We start from the raw sequence: 20,807 nt of genomic DNA, 5'->3' as shown, positions 1-20,807 counted from the left end.
TGACCCCATACTCAGTTCCCGCCAATTGTTGGTATTTGGAAATGCAGGAGCTGATTTTTCAAAAGGAGTTTCTTTTGTGATGTGATGTGATGTGATGTGGTGTGATGTGATGTGATGTGATGTGATAGTGATTTTTAATTATTTGTAAAAAAAAAAAAAAAACCTCACAAAAATGTAGAATGTCATTGAACCCAAACAAAATACCCTTATCATTCTGATAGTCTCAGACACCTCATGCATCCTAGACTAGACTTTTCCTTGATATAAAATCAATATGTTATGCAGCCCAAAGTCTTCTTTAGCTTTTCATTTGTCAAAAGCCTTTATTAGGTGGCTGTTGTGCTAGGCAACTGTGTTAGGGCTAGGAATATGATGACGAGCAGAAGTTCTCACCTTCTTGGGCCGCCTGGGTGGCTCAGTCGGTTAAGCATGCGACTTCAGCTCAGGTCATGATCTCACAGTCTGTGGGTTCGAGCCCTGTGTTGGGCTCTGTGCTTACAGCCCAGAGCCTGGAGCCTGCTTCGGATTCTGTGTCTCCCTTTCTCTCTGCCCCTCCCCTGCTCACGCTCTGTCTCTCTCAAAAATATAAAAAAAAAAAAAAAAAAAAAAAAAAAAAAAAAAAAAAAAAAAAAGTTCTCACATTCTTAGTCCTTACACATAGTGGGAAAGATGGACTTAAAAATAAATGCAAAGACCCAAGTGTTAAGCCCAAGAAGTACAGGGGTTATAAAATGCCTTGGAGGTGGTGGGCTAGCATAGATGCAGTTGTTTTGAAATGAAGGCCAAACCTTCCCTAAAGTTTCCTTCTGTCCTTCTGATTTTCCTTCAGGTGCTTCAGGGCACCCCTCCTCCTGCCTAATCCAGAGGAACCCTAGACTCTACCTTCCAAACAAACATCCTCCAATCACAGATGCATCCTCCTAAGTCTCATTCAGTGACCAGGGTTAGTCCTAGATGGAAACTGTGCAGCCTCCATATTTCCCTTCCCTACTGTTCAGCTAATCCATTTTAGGCTGCCATTTTTTTTTAATTAGGAAAACAAATGTTTCATTGTATACTCAATTCTTAGGATATGGCGTATGCAGGAATCAACCTCGCTTAATTAGTGGAGGACTTTGGAGGTCAGCAGAGTTCGTGGCTGGACTAGCTTTTAAAACCATCACCCAGATGTTGGGAACAGCCAGGCCCTGGGCAAGCAGAGTTCCTGGCATGGGCAGTTGTCCAACAATAGGGTCACCCTTCCTGCTAGGTGACCCAGAGACAGTGCACAGAGAAGGCCCTTTTTAATGAAGTATTTTTGAATCCTTAGAGGAGGGAGCTCCAAGGGAAGAGATGCTGAATATATGTGTGGTTTTCATAAGAAGCTGCTTTTACCTCTTCCTTTTCTGTGCAACATCCTGCAGTGCTTGGGGGGACATTTGCTGAGAACATTCTTAAAATAGAGGCATGGAAACCAATCTGTCAGGTAGAAGTGTGCAGGCGGCGAAACCCTGGTTACCGTGACACCAAGCTGGCATGTGAATTATCTTGTCCCACCAGACTGATCCCAGCTGGGGGGCGGGGGGCAGGGCAGAGTGTTGTGGGAGGGGCTGAGTGACCATGCCGGCTGGGCCTGATGCCTAGCATGGAGACCCCTTAGACCGCTTGTCCTTGACCACTGCTGTCTCTGTGGTTCTAGGCATCTGGAAGACAACCAGGTCAGCGTCATCGAGAGAGGCGCCTTCCAGGATCTGAAGCAGCTGGAACGATTGTAAGTATAATACAACCTCCTTTCTTGAAAAGTCTTTTTTTTTTTTTTTTTTTTTTTTTGTAAATTGACTTCATTGCGACCTTGCCAAAAAAAAGTCTCCAATGTTTAATAAAATGTTTGCTATTTTATTTAAAGCACATCAGATGCATGTTAAAGAGACATGGAGATCCTTTTAAACTCTTTTGCTTTATTTTATTTTTTTAAAGTCTTTCTCTTCAAAAGATGCTAGATTTGGCATCTGGGCTTTGTTTTTCTTCTTCCCAGGCTTGAGCCGTTGCTATTGGTATCTGTACATGGGGGTCCTTCTGGACCAAGCCTCAGCCTTCCCTTTTGCAGAGGAAGGAAGCCAGAAGCCGGTTATCCCTGCCATGGAGGCCAGTGTCAGATACGCTCTATTCCCCTGCATGGGTAGCAGGCTCCCTCGTCAGGCCCTCTCCTCCCCGAACCCCCTCTGCCCTTCACGGGAGAAGGATGGGAGAGTGGGCAGTACTGCTGGTGTGCCTGTATCTCCTCTGAGCATCAGCCTGTGTCAGGGAGCCCACATGTTTCCAGGAGAGAATGTGGTGCCAGGGTTTAAAAATAGGCTGCTGTTCTGACTATCAGAGGGAGAGATGAAGAGGGGTGGGGATGGAGATGGATGGAGCCTCCATTTGTTTTGGTGATTAATGCCTTTGCAGAAAACTCTTGGGTCACTTTGATGGGGTGCTGCTCAGATGGTTAAGTGGGCAGCTTCACCTTTCCTCAGTTAATCACATCTGGCAGCTCATAACATCTGGAGATTTGCTTCCTGCGCTCTAAGTGGGGATTGTCCCCAGGAGCACTTAGTCATGCTGGTGGGCGGCTCTCTTCCCCGTTTCCCTCCACATCCTGGTTGGCCTGACATTTCAGCCTCTTTCTCCTGCAGTTGGGGAATAGGGCTGCAACAGCTCCCTGCTCCATCATCCTCCCTAGAAGGATCCTGTTCGATTTACCTGTTGCCAAATCTCGTCTACAGAGATGGGGTTGGGTGAGGTGGAGGGCCTGCCACCACCACGTTAGCTTTGTGATCCTCCATCTTTTCCCTTGGAGTCATTGCATCTGGGGCAACACAGCTATTATCCAGCAAAACCCTTTACTGCTCCTCTTTTGTGTGAACCGTCCCATTTATTGCTCTCCTTGTAGGTCATAGGTCAGCATATGTTCTGTTGTTGGTTTAAAAATGTGAGGCACCTGGGTGGCTCAGTCGGTTAAGTGTCCAACTTTGGTTCAGGTCATGATCTTTTGGTTCATGAGTTTGAGCCCCGTGTTGGACTCTGTGCTGATGGCTCAGAGCCCAGAGCCTGCTCGGATTCTGTGTCTCCCTCTCTTTCTCTGCCCTTCCCCTGCTCATGCTCTGTCTTTGTCTCTCTCAAAAATAAATAAACATTTAAAAAATGTGACATTTATTTTTTTATAAAGGAAAAGAGTTCTAAAAATAATGAATGCTGCCTCTGTTTACATTTATATTTTTAAGTTTCTTAAACTTTAAATTCTTCTCCTTATTTAGACCAATGGAAAAATAAAAGTATTTATTGAACCTGGTTCCTTTGTATGAGATATTAAACATTTCTATGGAAGAGTAAAATATATAGTCCCTTGTGTTTTATGTTAATGTTTATTGATTTTGAGAGGGTGGGGGGAACATGAGTGGGGGAGGGACAGAGAGGAGGAGAGAGAGAATCCTAAGCAGGCTCCGCATTGCCAGCAAAGAGCCCGATGTGGGGCTCAAACTCATGAACTGTAAGATCATGACCTGAGCCAAAATCAAGAGTCGCACACTGAGCCGACTGAGCCATCCGGGCGCCCCTGTACAGTCCTTTGTGAAAAGGCCACCTCTTGCTTAGTCTTCTGATTAGAAGGGTAAGCAAACTCCTAATTTATTCATTTCATGATTGTTGGGAGGGAACTAATTGAGTGCCTTAGACATGCTGGGAACTATGCTGATGTTTTATGTGCTATCTGTTATTTTATCCCCATAAAATTCCTGTGAGGTGTTACTACCCTCATTTTGCAGATGAAGAAACAAAGGCTCAGGGAGGTGAAGCCAAAGAAATGTCAAGGGTGGGGGGCAGACAAAATTCAAAGCCACATCTGTCTGACATCAAAGTCCTACACCCTTTCATACTTCTGTGCTCGGACATTAGATGAAGTGTGATCTTTAGCAGTGGCCCTGCAAATGGCCTCTCACATACGCACTTAACTCCAGGGAATATCAGTGAAATATGCTGGCAAAAGGCACTTTTCTTTGGCATGGTGAACACAGCTGAAATACTGTGCATGTCTGGGGGACTGAGGGGATTACAATTGCAGGGTAAACCTGGCTGTTTCTCTACTTTGGTGTATTAAGAAGCTAATGCTAGCTGCTGTACTAGATAAACCCTCAAATCTCACAGCTTAACACAGTGGAAGTTTACCTCTTATTCATATCAAACCCAGTAAGGGTGTTCTTGGTTTCTGGGCCTCTCCCCTTCAAGGGGAGAGTTGGGGACACAGGCTCCTTTTACTCTTCAGGTCCGCTATCATTAAACCTTGGCTTCCAAGGTACCAATGTGTGTCTGAATCAAGCCACTGGAAAACAGCATGAAGGGTTGCACGTGGAAGGTTTTCATGGGCAAGACCTAGAAAGAGTATATATCACTTTCACCATTATATACCTTGGATTAGAAATTGTTCATGTGGCCACAGTAATCTGCAGGAGAGGCTAGGAAAGGTAATCAAGCTATATGCCCAGGAAATAGAGGAAATGGGGTTAGTGAAAAGCTAACCAGTCTCTGACTTATAGTGCAAGTGATCTAAAGAAATCGTTGGGCAAGAAGGAGAATGGAAGTAGAGGTAGCTGGCTCAGTGTGCACAGTTAGATGGGCCCCTTTAGTTAGGGTTTCCCGGTGTCAGTGAGGGGGAGGGTGTATGTGACATTATCCTGATGTGTTATTCTGGTGTTGGTTTTCCAGTCTGCTCCCAGACAGATGAGAGCTATAGAATGGGAAAATGTAACATATTTGTTGTTAACAGCTAAAGAAGTAGACGGCTGATTGTGCCGTCTGTAGCTCTCACTCCTGGCTTCCCTTACCTGTGTCTCCGTATTTTGTGGTAGATTCATCTTTGTCATACTTTGAAATACAGCCTAGAAATGTTATGGGTTTTGATAATTCATTTCTGAAGTACTGATTTTCATTATGAATGGTCTTTATTGGTTCGATCTCTTGAGCCTTAATGAGGAAGGAGAGAGAATTCTGTCCCTCACGTCTCAAATCTGAGTTCTTCATTCTTCCATGAAAGGCCTCTGCTGTAGACTGAGTAAGGTGCTTCTCCTCACATACAGCAATGATTGTCCTTATGACAGCACTGATCATACCATGTGTTAATTCTCTATTTGCCTGATTCTTCCTCCCCAAAACCATAAATATGTTGAAGTCAGAAATCCTGTTTCATTAGGTCTTAATCTCAGAGCTTTGCACAAGGCATGATGGTTAGTGCTTGTGGAATACTTATCAAATACTTGGGTTTTTGTTCCTTACCAGTGGTTCTGAACTGGGACCAATCCCCCCACCCCCCATCCCCACCCAGAGAATACTTGGCAATGTCTGGAGACATTTTTGATGGTCACGACTGGAGGATGCTACTGGTATAAAATGGGTGGAGGTCAGGAATGCTGCTAAACATCCTACAATGCACAGGACAGTTCCCACAACAGAAAATTATCTGATCTAAAATATTAACAGTGCTGAGGGTGAGAAACTGTGCTCTTTATTTACTATGTGTCAGGTAGCATCACAGACACTTGACGTATGCCATCTCATTTAATCTATACAATATTATGAGGTTAGAATGACTGTGTCCCTGACATGACAATATAAAATTCAGAGCATTGCCTTTAAAGTTGTATTTGTAAATATGTCTTCCCTACATCTAATTTAGCTACATCTCACTTTTGGTTTCCCAAAAGAGGATAGGGTAGAGGACCGAGTTAAATGAAACCAAGAAGCATAAACAAATCCCGTAGGTGGGACATTCTACAAGACAACTGCCTTGGTCTCTTCAAAAATCAATGTCATGAAAGACATGGGAGTTGGCAGTTGCAGATTAAAAGAAGCTTAAGATATAAACAGTAGCAAAAAGTTGGAAGGGTCAATAGAGTATAAGTGTTCTAAGATCTTTGAATTAACCAAGAAGTGATAATATCACTAATGTTTATTGCTTTATCAAATCAAGGATGCATGTTGCAATCTGTAGGATAGCTTCTAGAAAGAATGGTTTAAAAAATATAATAGCCTAGTAGAGGGAGAAAGCACATAGAATGACACAAAGAGAAATACGATTCATTCAAATCAGGGATAAAAGGAAAGAGAAAGGAACATAGGACAAATAAAACACAGAGAAAACAAATAGAGGATGATCTTAAACACAGAAATATCACAATTATTTTGTATGTAAACAGGTTACTCCTCCATTTGAAAGGCAGAGTAGATAAAATAACAAACAATAATTATATGCTTTATACAAAGACAAACATTAAGCATGAAGATAGAGACAAATTGAGAGTAAAAGGATGGAAAAGATACCATGAAAATATGAACCAAAAGAAGGTTGGTGTGATTCTGTTAATACTACATAAAATAGACTTTTAAAAAAGTAACGCTGTTGGAGATGAAGAAGGCTATTTCATAATGATAAAGGAGTAAATACACCAGAAAAATAGAGAGAATCTGTATTTGTATGTGTCTAAAAACATAGCCTAAAAATACACAAAGCAAATATTGACATAATTAAAAGGATAGGTAAGTTTATATTCATAGTTAAGATACTGTTATTGTAATTAGTGGGATAAACAGATACAGTTATTAGTAACAACATGGATTATTATGATATTAGTAACAATATGAAGTATTATTCATAACAATGTGGAATAATATGACAGACTTTGCAGATCTGACCCAAATCATATGTAGAGAACACTGCAACCAAAAAATGTAGAATAAACATTTTTTTTCAGGTGCATATGAAACTTTTATCAAGCACTGGTCTACAATCGGGTCTCAACAAATATCAAAGGGTTGAAATCATATGGAATATTTTCTCTGACTACAGCAGCAGAAATTTTTAAGTCAATAAGAAAACAATAACTGGAAAGTTCAATATATTTGGAAATTGAGAATTATACTTCTAAATAAAATCTTAAAATATCACATGGAAACTGGAAGGTATATTTTCTGAATGTTAATAAACACACTGTATATCACACAATGGATTATAGCCAAAGCCATGCTCAGAAGATAGTGTATAGTCTTTAAGCTATATTATTCAAGTTATGATATATGCTATCATATACTTAAATTGAAGTAAGGATAAAATCTTGATGAAAGAACCCATCTTAAGAAGCTAGAGAAAGGACAAAACAATAGAAGAAAGGAAGTCAGTAAAAGCAGAAGTATATGAAATATAAATATAAAAAAAAAAATATATATATATATATATATATATATATATATATATATATATATTTTAAAACTCTGAAAAGCCAAACTTTCATTCTTACAACAATAAAATTATAAAAACTAACAAGACTGATCATAAAACAAAAAAGAGGGGCACGTGGGTGTCTCAGTTGGTTAAACATCCAACTCTTGAGTTTGGCTCAGGTCATTATCCCAGGGTCGTGGGATCAAGCACTGCGTAGGGTCCATGCTGAGCATGGAGTCTGCTTAAGATTCCCTCTCTCTCCTCTTCCCCTACCCCCAGCTCTCTCTCTTTCTCTCTCAAAACAAAAATAAAACAGAACAAAGGAATACAAAAAGAAAGAAGTAGTCTTTCCAATTGCCAGTATGAAAGATAAAAAGGAGGACATTTGTATGAATTTTACAGATTAAAATGATAAAAGAGTAGTTTTTTTAAAGTTAATTTATTTTGGGAGAGAGCGAGAGAGCACGTAAGCAGGGGAGGGGCAGAGAGAGAGGGAGAGAGAGAACCCCAAGCAGGCTCTATGCTCAGCAGGAGCCCAGCACAGGACTAGATCCCACAACCCTGGGATCATGACCTGAGCCAAGGTCAAAAGCTGGATGATCAGTCAACTGAGCCACCCAGATGCCCCAAGAAGAAATTTTGAACAACTTTAGTTCAATGATTTTAAAGATTAAGTGAAATTAAAAACTGAAGCAAGAAGGGATAGAAAATCTATATAGTCCTGTATTAAAGAAATTAAATCTTCAACTGAAACACCCCACCCAAATCCATTTACACTCAGATGGCTTAACTAGTGAATTCTACCAAAGTTTTAAGGAATAAATAATATCAACATAAAATTATTGTATAAAAAGAATGGACATTTGTCATTTGGACAGTATAATTTTTATGGCAAAATCCAGCAAAAACATTTCAGGAAAAAATATAAATCAACATATTTTATTAATATTTATATGAATTTCCTAACAACATATTAGCAAAGAGAATTTAGTGGTACATGAAAAAGATATATTAACAACCAAGCTTGAATTATTCAAGGAATACAAGGTTGGTTTAATATTTAAAGATCCCTCTCCTATATAAAAAAATGTGAAACAACTAGGATAGCAAAGCCAAAGACACACACATCTACAATAAAACTAGTTTACAAAGTATCTTAGTAAACTCTTGCACCCCTGATAAAAGTAGACAGGGAAAAACAATCGATGTTTACAAAACCATTGTGTTATCTCATCTGTGTAGGACAAAGCAGAGGCAAGCCAATTGAAATTCTTATGACTCTGGGAGCAGGAGATCACTTAAATGACTAATATGTAGTCATTGGAAAACATAGTGGCCAGCCTGAAAAAGGCTGCCAAAAATGGAGGGGAGCTGGATTAGATGCATTTCATGGTAAGTACAGAGGAACCATGATGTGATAATGACTTATATAGTAGTTGGAGTATTCTGGGCCCTATAAATTCTTTAACAAAAACAGGGCTCTTTTTCAAAGAAAGGCCTAGCATTAATAAGTAATTAATAAGTAACCTGAGGGTAGTTGATCAGAACAGGAACAATAGTAGAAATGAAAAGAGAACTTCTTCGTGAAAGTGTTAGAAATCACCAGAAGAGTTAGATCTCAGAAAATACAAGGCCGTGGTTTTCATTATTTTGTGCAAAAAAAAAAAAAAAAAAAAAAAAAAAAATTAAAAAAAAAATTAAAAAAAGCAAAGCAAGAATGAACTCTAGACTCTTGAAGCTAAAAAAGCTATCAATTCCCACCCCTTCCTCATAAAACTACAGGAATTTATTTCATTTAAGAAATAACCAAAAAGATTATGGTTGAAGATCATACAAAGTGCTTTTTCATAAGAAAAATTAAAAAAGTAAGAAGTATAATAACCTTTCTAGAAACAATGAAAACATGCAAGAAAGTGGTACCCACAAAACAGATGAAAACTATAATAGAATAGTTCAAAACCAGCTACACAAATTTAAGGTCTTACAAACTATAAAAATAAAACATAAATTTGAATAAAAAAACTCAGAATTTAGATGATTAGAGAAAAATAGGATTTGAAAGGAAGGATAAAGAACGCAGGGAATGATTTTGAAATAAAAGAACTAATTTAAAAATAAATGCTGTCAACTCTGAAGAAGAAGAATGAACTTGAACTTAGAGAATCACACTATCCATTTCAAGACCTATTGTAAAGCTATAGTAATCAAGACAGCATGGTATTGATGAAGCAATAGACATATGAATTAGCAGAACAGAATAAAAAAGACAGAAATAGACTCATTCAAATATGGTCAACTGGCTTTTAACAAAAGTGCAAAGACAACTCAATGGAGAAATAGTCTTTTCAACAAATGATACTGGGACAATTAGATGTTCATATGTAGATAATTGAACCTAGATATAAACCTTATATCTTACACAGAATTCAATTCAAAGTGGATCATAGACCTGAATGTAAAATGTAAAACTACTAGACTTCTAGGAGAGACAAGAGAAAAAATGTACATGACGTTGGGTTTAGGGATATGTTTCTTGACATAACAACAAAAGCATGATCTATAAAAGAAGAAAAAAACTTGATCAATTGAACTTTATTAAAATTAAAAACTTATGTTCCACAAAGAACACTGTTAGGGGAATGGAAAGACCAGTCACAGACGGGGAAAAAATTTTTGCAAAATGCATATCTGACTTGCATACAATATATACAAAGAACTTTCAAAAATTTAACAATAAGAAAGCACTTCTACCCCCACAAAGAGAAAGAAATGGGCAAAAGATTTGAACAAGTACTGCATCAAATATATGCAGATGGCAAGTAAGCATATGTAAAATTCTTGATACCACTTTTTTAGGGTAATGCAAATTAAACAACAATGAAATATCACTCCCCCCCCCTTAATTATAATGGCTAAAATACTAAAAACTGGTAATACTAATTGGTGGTGAGAAGGTAGGGTACTAGGGACTCTCATTTATTGCTTGTGGGAATGCAAAATACTATAGCCACTATGGAAGACAATTTAGCAGTTTCTTACAAAGCTAAATATAGTCATATCTTACAGTTCAGTTCAGTGTTTAGGGGTGCAGAGAAGAGGGGATGGAGGGTTGAATAGGTGAAACCATGGGAAAGGAGGGGCTTAGGGTGGTGAAATTATGCAGTATGATACTAAAATAGTGAATATATGACATTTGCATTGATGAAAGCCCATAGAATTTTATAGCACAGAGAGTGAACCTTAATGTATGAACATTTCTAAAAATCATTTAGAAAATTGGAGGATCCCAACATGGAATACAGACTGTGACGATGAATGTATGAATCAACCTCTTAAAGGTAATGGGGAAAGTTGCTGACCTAAATGGATTTGAAAATGAGCAGAGGGAACCACACACATGAACTGTACTGTGGTTGATAAAATTTCCCACAGGAGTATGGGTTACTCTGAAATCGCTGTACATGTGTATTGGAATTGAACAATGGATGGTGGATGGTAGAGACAGGTTTCTCATTGCTGAAATGCATGGTTACAGACAAGCAATGAAGAAAACTATAATGATCTTTGTGGCAATGGATAAGAGTTGGAGACATCAGTATGAAAAAATGTTTAGTCTGATAATGATATGTTCACTTAATATAGATGGATATATATAGAAATATATAGATATAAAAAAAAGAAATATATTGATATGTAAATATACATAGGCTTGTACACAAGCAGATACGTCCTTGTTCTCTTAGCAGGAGAGCCTAGAGGCAGTGACACCACAGCAGCAGTGAGCATACCTAGTGTCCTGATCTTGGTTTCTAATACCATTGTCCAATGAAAGGGAACTAAGACTCTTGGAGAAATGGGTTGATTCTAGGACTTGGTATGAGATAGGTTGTACCAGAAAGGAAGTGCTCAAAACAAAACAAGACAAAACCCACAATTAGGGGATATATGAAAAGAACATAGAAGCAAACCAAAAGAGCTAACTGCCAAAGCTGAAACCATTTCAGCAACAAAGAAGCAAATCAGTATTGGGTTATAACCAAAGTGTAAAATATTCATGAGTCCATACTGACATAAGTAAATGATTGAATAAATAAATGAATGGGGAGAGGAGAAATCTCCCATTCAGGAGAATTCTAAATGATTTATGTAGATTTTCTGTTCTTAAGGAGGAGGAGCATAACTCTCCACTCCTTAAATGGAGGCTTTGCACAGTGACTTCCTTCAAAAGAGTACTGTATGAAAAATGGCAGAGCATAGTAATTTCACAGTGGAGAAATGTGACACACACTACTATCTCAGCCAGATGATCAAGACCAATGTCCAAAGTGGTAAGTCATGTTGATAGTATGTACCTTTGATATGATGTAATGAAAATAGCAGTTTACATCTGTGATCTCCAGCTCAAAAACCCCTACCTACATTCTAATGAGAAAAACATCAGAAAAATTCCAGTTGAGGGACATTCTTAAAAACATCTCAACAGTCCTCAAAACTGTCAAAGTCATCAAAAACAAGAAAAGTCAGTGAAGCTGTCAGAGCTAAAAGGAACATAAGGAGACATGATGACTAACTATAATGTGACATCCTTGATAGTATCCGAAAAAAGGGGAAAAAAAAACCATACAGGTAAAAACTAAGGGAATCGAAATAAAGTATTGACTTTAGTTCATAATAATGTATCAATATTGGCTCATTAATTGTGGCAAAGGTACTAATGTAAGACATTAATGATAGAGGAAACTGAGCAGGGGATATATGAGATTGCTCTGTGCTATCTTCCCAACTTTATGTACATATAAATCTATTCTATAAAAAGGTTATTTTTTTTAAAAAGTTGACTATGCCAATCCCTACTTGAACAACAGATTCATAAGCAAAATAAATGTGGTTATTGTTTTACACCAAAAATATATACATACATATTAATCTAGATATAATTCAAGGGCATATAAATGTAATGGATGATGTCTTAAGAGAAATGAAAAATGGAAAAGAGTAGTTTTTTCAATCAATAAGAAGTTAGTACAGAGATTAAGAGGATTAAATACAAAGCGATAGATACAGAAGTCAAAGTCTTTCTATCACATTTATAATACAAATTTCTGAGGAAGAAAACTAAAGCAATTACTCTGAAAAACTCTTTGGCAGTATCAGCTAGAGCTGAACATACACATACCCCGTGACCCAGCAATTCCATTCTTGGCTATACATCCCATAAAAAGATATACACAAGAATGTTCATAGGAGCACTATCCATAATAACCCCAAATTGGAAACAGGCCAAACGATCATCACCATGAGAAAAGATAGATTGTGGTATATTCATATAATGGAATAGACTGATGGAAAATGAAAAGTTACACCAACACAAAACGACTGCAATATGTAACAACACGACAAATCTCAGAAACAGAATGAGTGACAAAAGCCAGACATAAAAGAATATATATTACCTGATTCCATTTATATAATCTTCAAAATAGGCAAAACTAATTTATGGTATTAAAAGTCAAGGTAGTGTTTATCATTGGAGGGCTATAAATGGAAGAGAGCATTCGAGGGTTTCTGGGGTGTGTCATCATCTGTTTCTAGATCTGAGTAGAGGTGTTGTGGATCTGTTCCACTAGGTGAAAGTGCTTCTAGCCACAAAATTTACATTTGTTTATTTTTCTATGTATATGTTTTACTTCAAAACAATTATTTTAAAAGGAGACTTTAGAGACAAATATAACAACCAAATTCAGTGCCTTGCTCTTAATTGAAGCCTGGTTTGAAGAAACAAATATATAAAATAAAATTTTGAGACAAATGGAGAAATCTGAACATGGATTAGATATCACGAACACAATGTCAGGGAATCGTTTATTAATTTTGCTAAATGTGATAATGGTACTCTAGTTATCTGGGAAAGCCTCTTAAGGTTTTGAGATGCATGCAGAAATCAAACATCCTGATTTCCATAATTTACCTTACATGGTTCAGAGTAAAACAAATACAGCAAAAGGAAAATAATTGTGGAATCTAATTGGTGGGCATACAAGGTTCAAAATACATATTTTTTCTTTACACTTGAACATTTTTAATTTTTTTGTAAATTTTTTAAAGTTTATTTATTTTGAGTGAGAGAGAGAGCACACACGCTGGGGAGGGGCAGAGAGGAGAGACAGAATCCCAAGTAGGCTCCACGCTGTCAGCGCAGAGCCTGATGTGGGGCTCAAACTCACAAACTGTGAGATCATGACTGGAGCCGAGATCAAGAGTCGGACACTTAACCGACTGCGCCACCCAGGCGCATTTTTTATTAAAATTTAAATCTTTTTTAATTATCATGTACTTTTCATGGAGAAAAAACCCTGAAGCTCTAAAATTAAGGTAACTTGCCACGCTGAGATTTAAATCCAGGACTATTCTGAATTTAGGTGCTAGGAAAAGAAAACATAACTGTCAGGAATTTGGAGGAGATTATGATGTTGTATTATCCAGTTTCCTCATTTTACAGACAAGGAAACAGGCTAGAGAGGAATTTGACTTCTATGAAATGTTAATGCAGCATGCAGTATTTGAGGGGTTGAGTTGCCTTGGTGTTAGCTCAGTTTTTCCAAAGAGCAGAACACAATGGTGTTCTTAGCCCTAAGCCAGAGTTCCCATTTACTCTTTAATTAGATGTGAAGTCAATAATTAGATTATATATTTAAATGCATATGTGTGGCAAATATATATTTTTAAATTATTGCAAGATTTATTTTGTTTCTGGTAGGATAGAAGTCTGCTTGTCCCACCAGAACTAAGATTGTGTTATGTTCCTTGAGCCAATCATTTAGAGGCCAGACATTCAAACAGCCCATGAATGTGGCTTTTTCTTCCTTTGGCCTCATTTGTATCAACATCAAACACTGACCATTGTTACTAACTCAGAATTATGGACAGGGTTTTCTTTGTGCAATTTTATCGCCTGCGGTGTCTACACTTAAATTACTCTACGTCCATGAAAAAAAACCCAGTGCCTGTGTGGGTGTATAAGCTGCCAACACCAGAAACACCACTGTTGACAGATTTTTGATTGGTTTATGTTTTTATTCCCTTAAGAAAAAAAACTTCTATCTTGGAATATATTCTCCATTGGTTCCTTAAGAATTGCAAAACAGTGTGAAGGGTATGCCTTAAGACTAGGGAAATGTTAGGGGAAAAATAAAAACTGGAGACTGTGTTCACCATCACGCCTGGAGGCCTGCGATCATAGACCAGCCTGCTTGATTCTCTCCCACCAAGCCCTTTCCTCTCTGGTTGCATTGAAGGACCAAGACAGATGAGGAGGAGGTTGTTGGAAGACTCAAACCTAAAATCTTCAACTATACCTTATAACCATAACCATAACCATAACTATAACTTCGTATAATGGGCGTTGGGGCCATCTCCCTAGAGAACAAGACTCAGGATTATAAGCTTAGTGATGGCAGGAAATTTAAGTGAATATGTAGGAAGTGTAGCAAAGTAGTAAGGAATGTGGGCTCTGACATCATGGCCCACACTTACATGCTGTTTGACCTTGGACAAATTAATGAGCCTCTCCTAGCCTCAGTTGCCTTATCTATAAAACATCTGTATATCTACCTCATAGGGTTGCTGGTAAAACTAAATAGCATACATGAGAAGAATTTAGAACAGGGTCTGGTTCGTAGTAAATGCTTGTAAGCATTTCACTGCAGTCTCTGGGGGGAAAAAAAAGACTGATTATGTGTTCCTGGAGATTCCTTAAGACCAGCATTTTCAGACTTTTTTCCAGCGACTTCCTCTCCCACTCCACCCTACAGCAGCTCACCCATCTGCAGACAATTCCAGATTAACAAACATCTGTTAAGCATCTGCTATGGCACCAGGTACTATGTCAGTTCAAGAGTTTTTGAGAAGAATACAGTGGAACCCATGCCATCAAGTTGCTTACAGTCTATTTAGGAAGGCAAACGTGTAATCACAAACCTTTCAACACGGCAAATAGTGAACCCTCAAGAGTACAGAGGAATGGCCATCTCTACCAGTGAGGCCAGGGAAAACTTTACCCAGGAGGCATTGCTTGAACTGAGTCTTGACTATCAAGGAGTACAACTCGTGACCACCACATCGGCAAAGGATTATATGATCTGGGGTCATTTGGAATAGAAACAAGAATAGCAAGGGCCAGTCTCTAAAAGTTTCCACGGGCCCTTAGATCTGCCAATTTTGATAGAGTGAGTGTGTGATAGATATTTAGTCTAGTGATTTAAAGATTAAGAATGTGGACTCAAAGTTAGGGTAGACCTGGATTTGAACTGGGGTAAGTCTTTCCATTTCCCTTACTAGCCATGTGTCCTCAGGCAAGTTTCTCAATAGTTCCAAGCTCCATCTGTGAAATGGGGATAATCATTGTTGAGTAGCATTGCCTTTTAAATAGAAACCCATTTCTAAAGTTGGCATGAAAGATTAAAAATGGAAAATATTCAAAATTCTTGACAGTTCTGTCTCCCATGAACAAGACATGTAGGGACTGTTTTATACTGAAAAGCACTATTGACCACTGGAATCCCCATCAGCAAAATGCTCAGGGTGAGTGGCACAGGAGGACTGAGATTGAGGGAGGGGCAGATTCTTGTCTCTCATCCGAGTCATTTGGGGGCACAGGTTCATTGAGAAGAATGTTGGTAGGACCTGCTGTACCTTGTATTTCTTATTGTCTTTTAATCTTTGCTGAGTGCCTGTACTTGGGTTCACCCATAAATTACAGGCACATGTATTGTGATTCCACTAGACCACTTCATGAGGCGCTCACGAGATGACCCATGTGAAGGGCTTCATTCACACAGCGATTGGCACAATTGTCATTCAGTGTATTGAGTCATCCTTGCAGATCCTCCTCTTCTTCTTCATCGTCCATCATGGGCTAAGAGTGATGGATAAATAAAAAGAGCAGTTTATTTGACCAAATGAGCCAAATAACTATATTTTTATGCATTGCTTTGTTTCCAGCTCTTAGGCCAAAGACCCCGTGCTAAATACGTGCCAACTTGGCTTCCTGTTCTTATTTTCCCATTAAAAATCATCAAAGCATGTTTTCTCATATGGAAAATGAGCCTAATAGTATTTTCTGTCTGATAAGAGTAAGGCTGTTGTCAGAAAATATGTATCTGCTAAAGTACTCTAAAAAGGCAGACAAAACAAAGCAAATTGTCATGATTATTTCTATCATCATGTGGGGGCACAGCAACATAGCCGGGTTAGATTGTACCCACTTCTTCCCCTGAATGCCTTGAAGATCAAAAGAATTAATACTTTTTGGTTCATTTGTTTTATTCTCTTTCTTTATATTATACTATTTTGTGGGAAGTAGAGATCTATCTGAAAGATTGGTCTTCTAATTTCAAAGTGTAACAAGTAGAGCGCTCTAAGTCTGGGAATATGTCAGCCAAAGTTTCAATCTCAAAATGCTTGTGTCTCTCTCGCTCTGCCTCTCTGGGGTGAGTGTGTGTGTGTGTGCACATGTGTGTGTGTGTGTGTGCACATGTGTGTGTGTGTGTGTGTGTGTGTGTGTTGGGCTTCTCCAAGACGTGGAGGTTTGGAATGAAAATGGTAATTGACCTTTAACAAGAGAGCTGAGAGCACTGCTTCTGTGTGTTATATGACTGTGAGCTGGATTTTAAATGTTTGATTAAGTTATTAGAGTGTTTTGCTTTGGCATAAAGTACTGTAAATTTACGATTGCTGGCCAAAGCGGTTAGTCAGTGGAGAAGAATAAATTGTTTTGAGAGGTGCTTCAAAACCTGGATTTTATTCTCTTGGAAAGACAGGGTTTTAAATAAATCATGTAATACAAATGAGAATTTCCATAATTGAGGTTCAAACCAGGAAGATCCCTAGGAGCTTTGGAGTAGTAAAATGAAAAACAATATTCCAAGATGCTTTCTTTCTTTTTTCTTTTCTCTTTAAATTTGTGTTTTGAAGGTGCCTGGGTGGCTCAGTCAGTTAAGGATTTAACTCTTGGTTTCAGCTCAGGTCATGATCTCATGGTTCGTGAGTTTGAGCCCTGTGTCTGGCTTTGTGCTGACAGTGTGGAGCCTGCTTGGATTCTCTCTCTCTCCTCTCTGTCTCTGCCCCTCCTGCTCATTCTCTCTCTCTCCCCCCTCCTCTCTCTCTCTCTTGCTCCCTCCCTCTCTTTAAAAAATAAAGAAACACACTTTAAAAATAAAATTTACGTTTTGAGTGTGCTAACTTTGTTTTTAGGGATCCAGAGACCAAAAAACACAAAACAAACACACATTAAATATATGTTGTCACACAATTTTTGTCTGAGATGTGAATGCTGTAGAGAGACTTAAAAAAAAAAAAGTTTCCGGGACACCTTTGCTTATAGTGATTCACACAGTTAGAGGCCCCTGTCATCTGCACCCATGTCATTACCTGGAGAATTTCTGTCTGGCAGTCCTCACTCCCTGTCACCCAGTAATTTCATTCTCTGACAGCTTTCATGTTTTCAGAGCATGTTCTCTTCTGTCAGTTAGGAAATCTATCTTAAATGGCAACTCCCCTCTCTTGGGGGCCTTTTTTGGCTTGTGGCCTCAGACCTTCTCCCAGGATCCTTCCACCTGTTTCCTCAAAGTCCCCAGCCTTCCCCCAGCACAGCTAAGCTTCTCCCAGGAGCACCAAAGTAAATAAAACATGATTAAATGTATGTGATTGGTTTTTGTACTGCTTTATGTATTTGATATAGGTATACACTAGAGAACTTTGTACCATACAGTGTATAAATATACCACATATAATTGATTAAGTAGGGCAATTGTGGCCATTTCTAGAACAGTATGCCATCAACCCTCTGTTTGGAACCTGGGCATGTATTCTGATATTTGTTTTTATGGGGTCATGTGAAATAAAGTTAGGGCTGCAGCCCTTTGTACAAGATTGTAGAGCGCTACCCAAATTGTACTGCTAAAACACTGATTCTCATAGGAGATTAGCTCAGTGATTAAGAGCACAGGCTGTGTCCTCAGGCTACCTCCCTGGGAATCTCAGGTTCTCCACTGGCCAGCGGCACAGCCTTAGGCAAGTACCTTAATCTCTCATCTGTACAAAGGGGTAATAGAATTACCTACCCCAGAGTTGTTGAGAGAATTGAATGAAATAATGCATGTTTTGGGTCTAGCAAAGCACCTGACACAAAACAAAGTAAGTGGTGAATACATATTAACTATTAATTACAACATCATCATGATCAGATTTAAGTGGTGTTTAGTATATAAAAAAAAAAATCTCTCCTCAAAATGGAAACAAATGTAAATGTGGGGATGGTCTGTTCAGCTGTTCCCTCACTCATGAATGCTCAAGTATATGCTAATGCCCACCCTGGGTTGGACACCCCAATCATCTGTACCCAGCAACACTCATCTCCTCAGTGGCCTCCATGCCTCCCATTCACCCATGATCTTGTAGACCTGCTATTGCCTGGGAGCCATCCTTTTCCCAGCTGGTCCTCACCTCCTGTAGGGTGAGGGCTATTTTGACAGGACTGAAGGATGGAGAGTCCACAGATGTGGAAAGTTCAGTAAAGTCACTGGCACTCCTCCAGCCTTAGCATCTATCTCACTGAAGCATCCCCTGGGCTCAGAATGTTAAAATAACTCTTCCAACATCCACATTGTAAGATATCAGAGAGATTCCAGGCCTGGATCGTAGCAAAATTGAAGATGATCTTGAGTCTTTGAGCATCCTGAGACCTACCATTACTACCTTTAGAGTTTGTGACAGAGTGAGAAAAGGGACTGAGGATAACAGATGTGTTTGTGATTTTGGCCTTTACCTTGCCCTGAGAATAGTGAATAAGTACTGGCATTTATTAAACACCTTCTTAGTCAGACACAGTGCATGGTTCTGTACAAATACTGGCTCACTGCATTCTCTGAGCTATCTTCCAAGGCAGAGGTTATTGTCAGCGTTTTACAGATGAGGTCACTGAGTCTCCGGGAAGTTAAATCACTTGTTTTCAGCCCCACAAAGCAGAGACCGGAGGCTGCAACCTAAGTTTAGACCAAAGCCAAGTGCTTTGGTCTCTATGGGTCTTTGGTTTTGTGTTAGGCACCAAATAGGTGGGAAGTGGTTATAAGGCCACTTTCTTTCCACCCCAGGAGTGGGGAAGGAGCAGGGAGAAGACAAGGGCTGAGGAGGAGTCCATCCTGTCTCCCAAATGCATGTCTAGAAAGAAGTTGTCCCCCACAGAGGTGCAAACATTCAGCCCCACTCTCTAGTCCTCCTTCTACCCCTTAAGAGTTCTCAGATTTACCTAGCTCTATACCTCTGGAGCTCCCATTGCTCAATGATGAGTGGTTAGCAGACATGAGGGTGGGGATTTCACATCCATGTTGATATTCCTAGGGGGTGGCAGGGCCTGGAGAGGATTGCAGAATGACAGGGAGATGGTGGGGGCTGCGTCCAACAATGGCCTCTCGTTTCTCCTCTCATCTTCATCCCCACCACTGCTGAACTCACCCATGTCATCATCAGCTCTTATTTGAAGGACCACAGTTCTCCTCTCTTACCTGTCTGCTTCCATTCTGGCTGCAGAGAAAGTGTTCTTCACTCTAGAGTAAGCCAGAGTGAGTTTCTCAAATACATGTAGTGCTTAAAATTTTTCGCAGTCTTCCTTTGGCTCTTAAAATCCACTTCAATCCCTTGTCCCATCTTCCTTCGCCCCCTCCTCAGCTAGGAACCACCAGTCATCCTTTGGCTCTTAGCAACAGGGTCCCTTCCTCAGGTCCCTTCCCTTTCTGTGCCCCTCCAGCCTGCTCAGTTCTTCTCTCACACATTCTTACAGGACCCTGACCTTTTGTTCATCTCAGTCTGTATTGAAACATTCCTTAGTGATGCTCAATTGATGTTTGTCTCCCTCACGAGACTGTAAGCCCCCTGAGACAAATGTGTCAGTGCTCAGCACAGCAATGCTAGCACCTAACATTCAGGTGTGCCTAGCCACACCCTGAATTTGTTAACATTTGTCATGTGTGTGAGTAACATCACTGGTGAGTCCTTGCTTTGGAAACCTAGGAAGAACACACATACAGATGTAGCCACACTATGGTTACCCCTCACCGCTTCCCTTCCATTTCCAGTTAGAGAGGCTCTGCTGGGCTCTCCTCCGCCCCACCCATAATGAGAACTACCAGCAGAACTTCCTTTGGGGTACCTTCTTGTTATACTCATTATTTTGTGAAGCCCTACACTGATCCCAGGGAGGAACCCATTTGTGGAACACCTCTACCTTCACCTCTCCTGTGGTTGTGAGAGAAGACCTGGCACATAGTAGGTATTCTGGGAATATTTGGTAAATGCTCAGCAGCATATTTCTTTGACCATTCTGTATAGCAAATATTTTTTATTGAAATAGGTATGTATGTAAAAGAAAATGTATACATTTTGAATGTTATGTAATTACTTGTTGGAATCTACATTTTATTTAAAAACTGGGTGATCCATTTGGGGCCTGGTCAAGTAATTATAGTATGTCAGTAAGCTGAGCAATGTCGTATCATAGTAATTTTCTCTATACCATCTAATTTCT

At 39.3% G+C, this 20,807-nt stretch overlaps 1 protein-coding gene across 1 annotated transcript in view; it reads left to right on the top strand.

The window, feature by feature from the left end:
- The window catches only part of SLIT3 (slit guidance ligand 3), a 593,034-nt gene that overhangs the window by 50,880 nt on the left and 521,347 nt on the right, over window positions 1-20,807 (top strand). The window contains exon 3 of the mRNA XM_019450253.2: window positions 1,679-1,750. Coding sequence (XP_019305798.2) covers window positions 1,679-1,750 — 72 coding nt within the window. The remainder of the gene's footprint in view (window positions 1-1,678; window positions 1,751-20,807) is intronic.

The sequence above is a fragment of the Panthera pardus genome, unplaced genomic scaffold (assembly GCF_024362965.1).
Source record: "Panthera pardus isolate Hobbes unplaced genomic scaffold, ASM2436296v1 HiC_scaffold_2, whole genome shotgun sequence".
Classification (NCBI taxonomy): domain Eukaryota; kingdom Metazoa; phylum Chordata; class Mammalia; order Carnivora; family Felidae; genus Panthera; species Panthera pardus.
The sequence above is the reverse complement of the archived record's forward strand: the minus strand, read 5'-3'. Positions and strand labels throughout refer to the sequence as shown.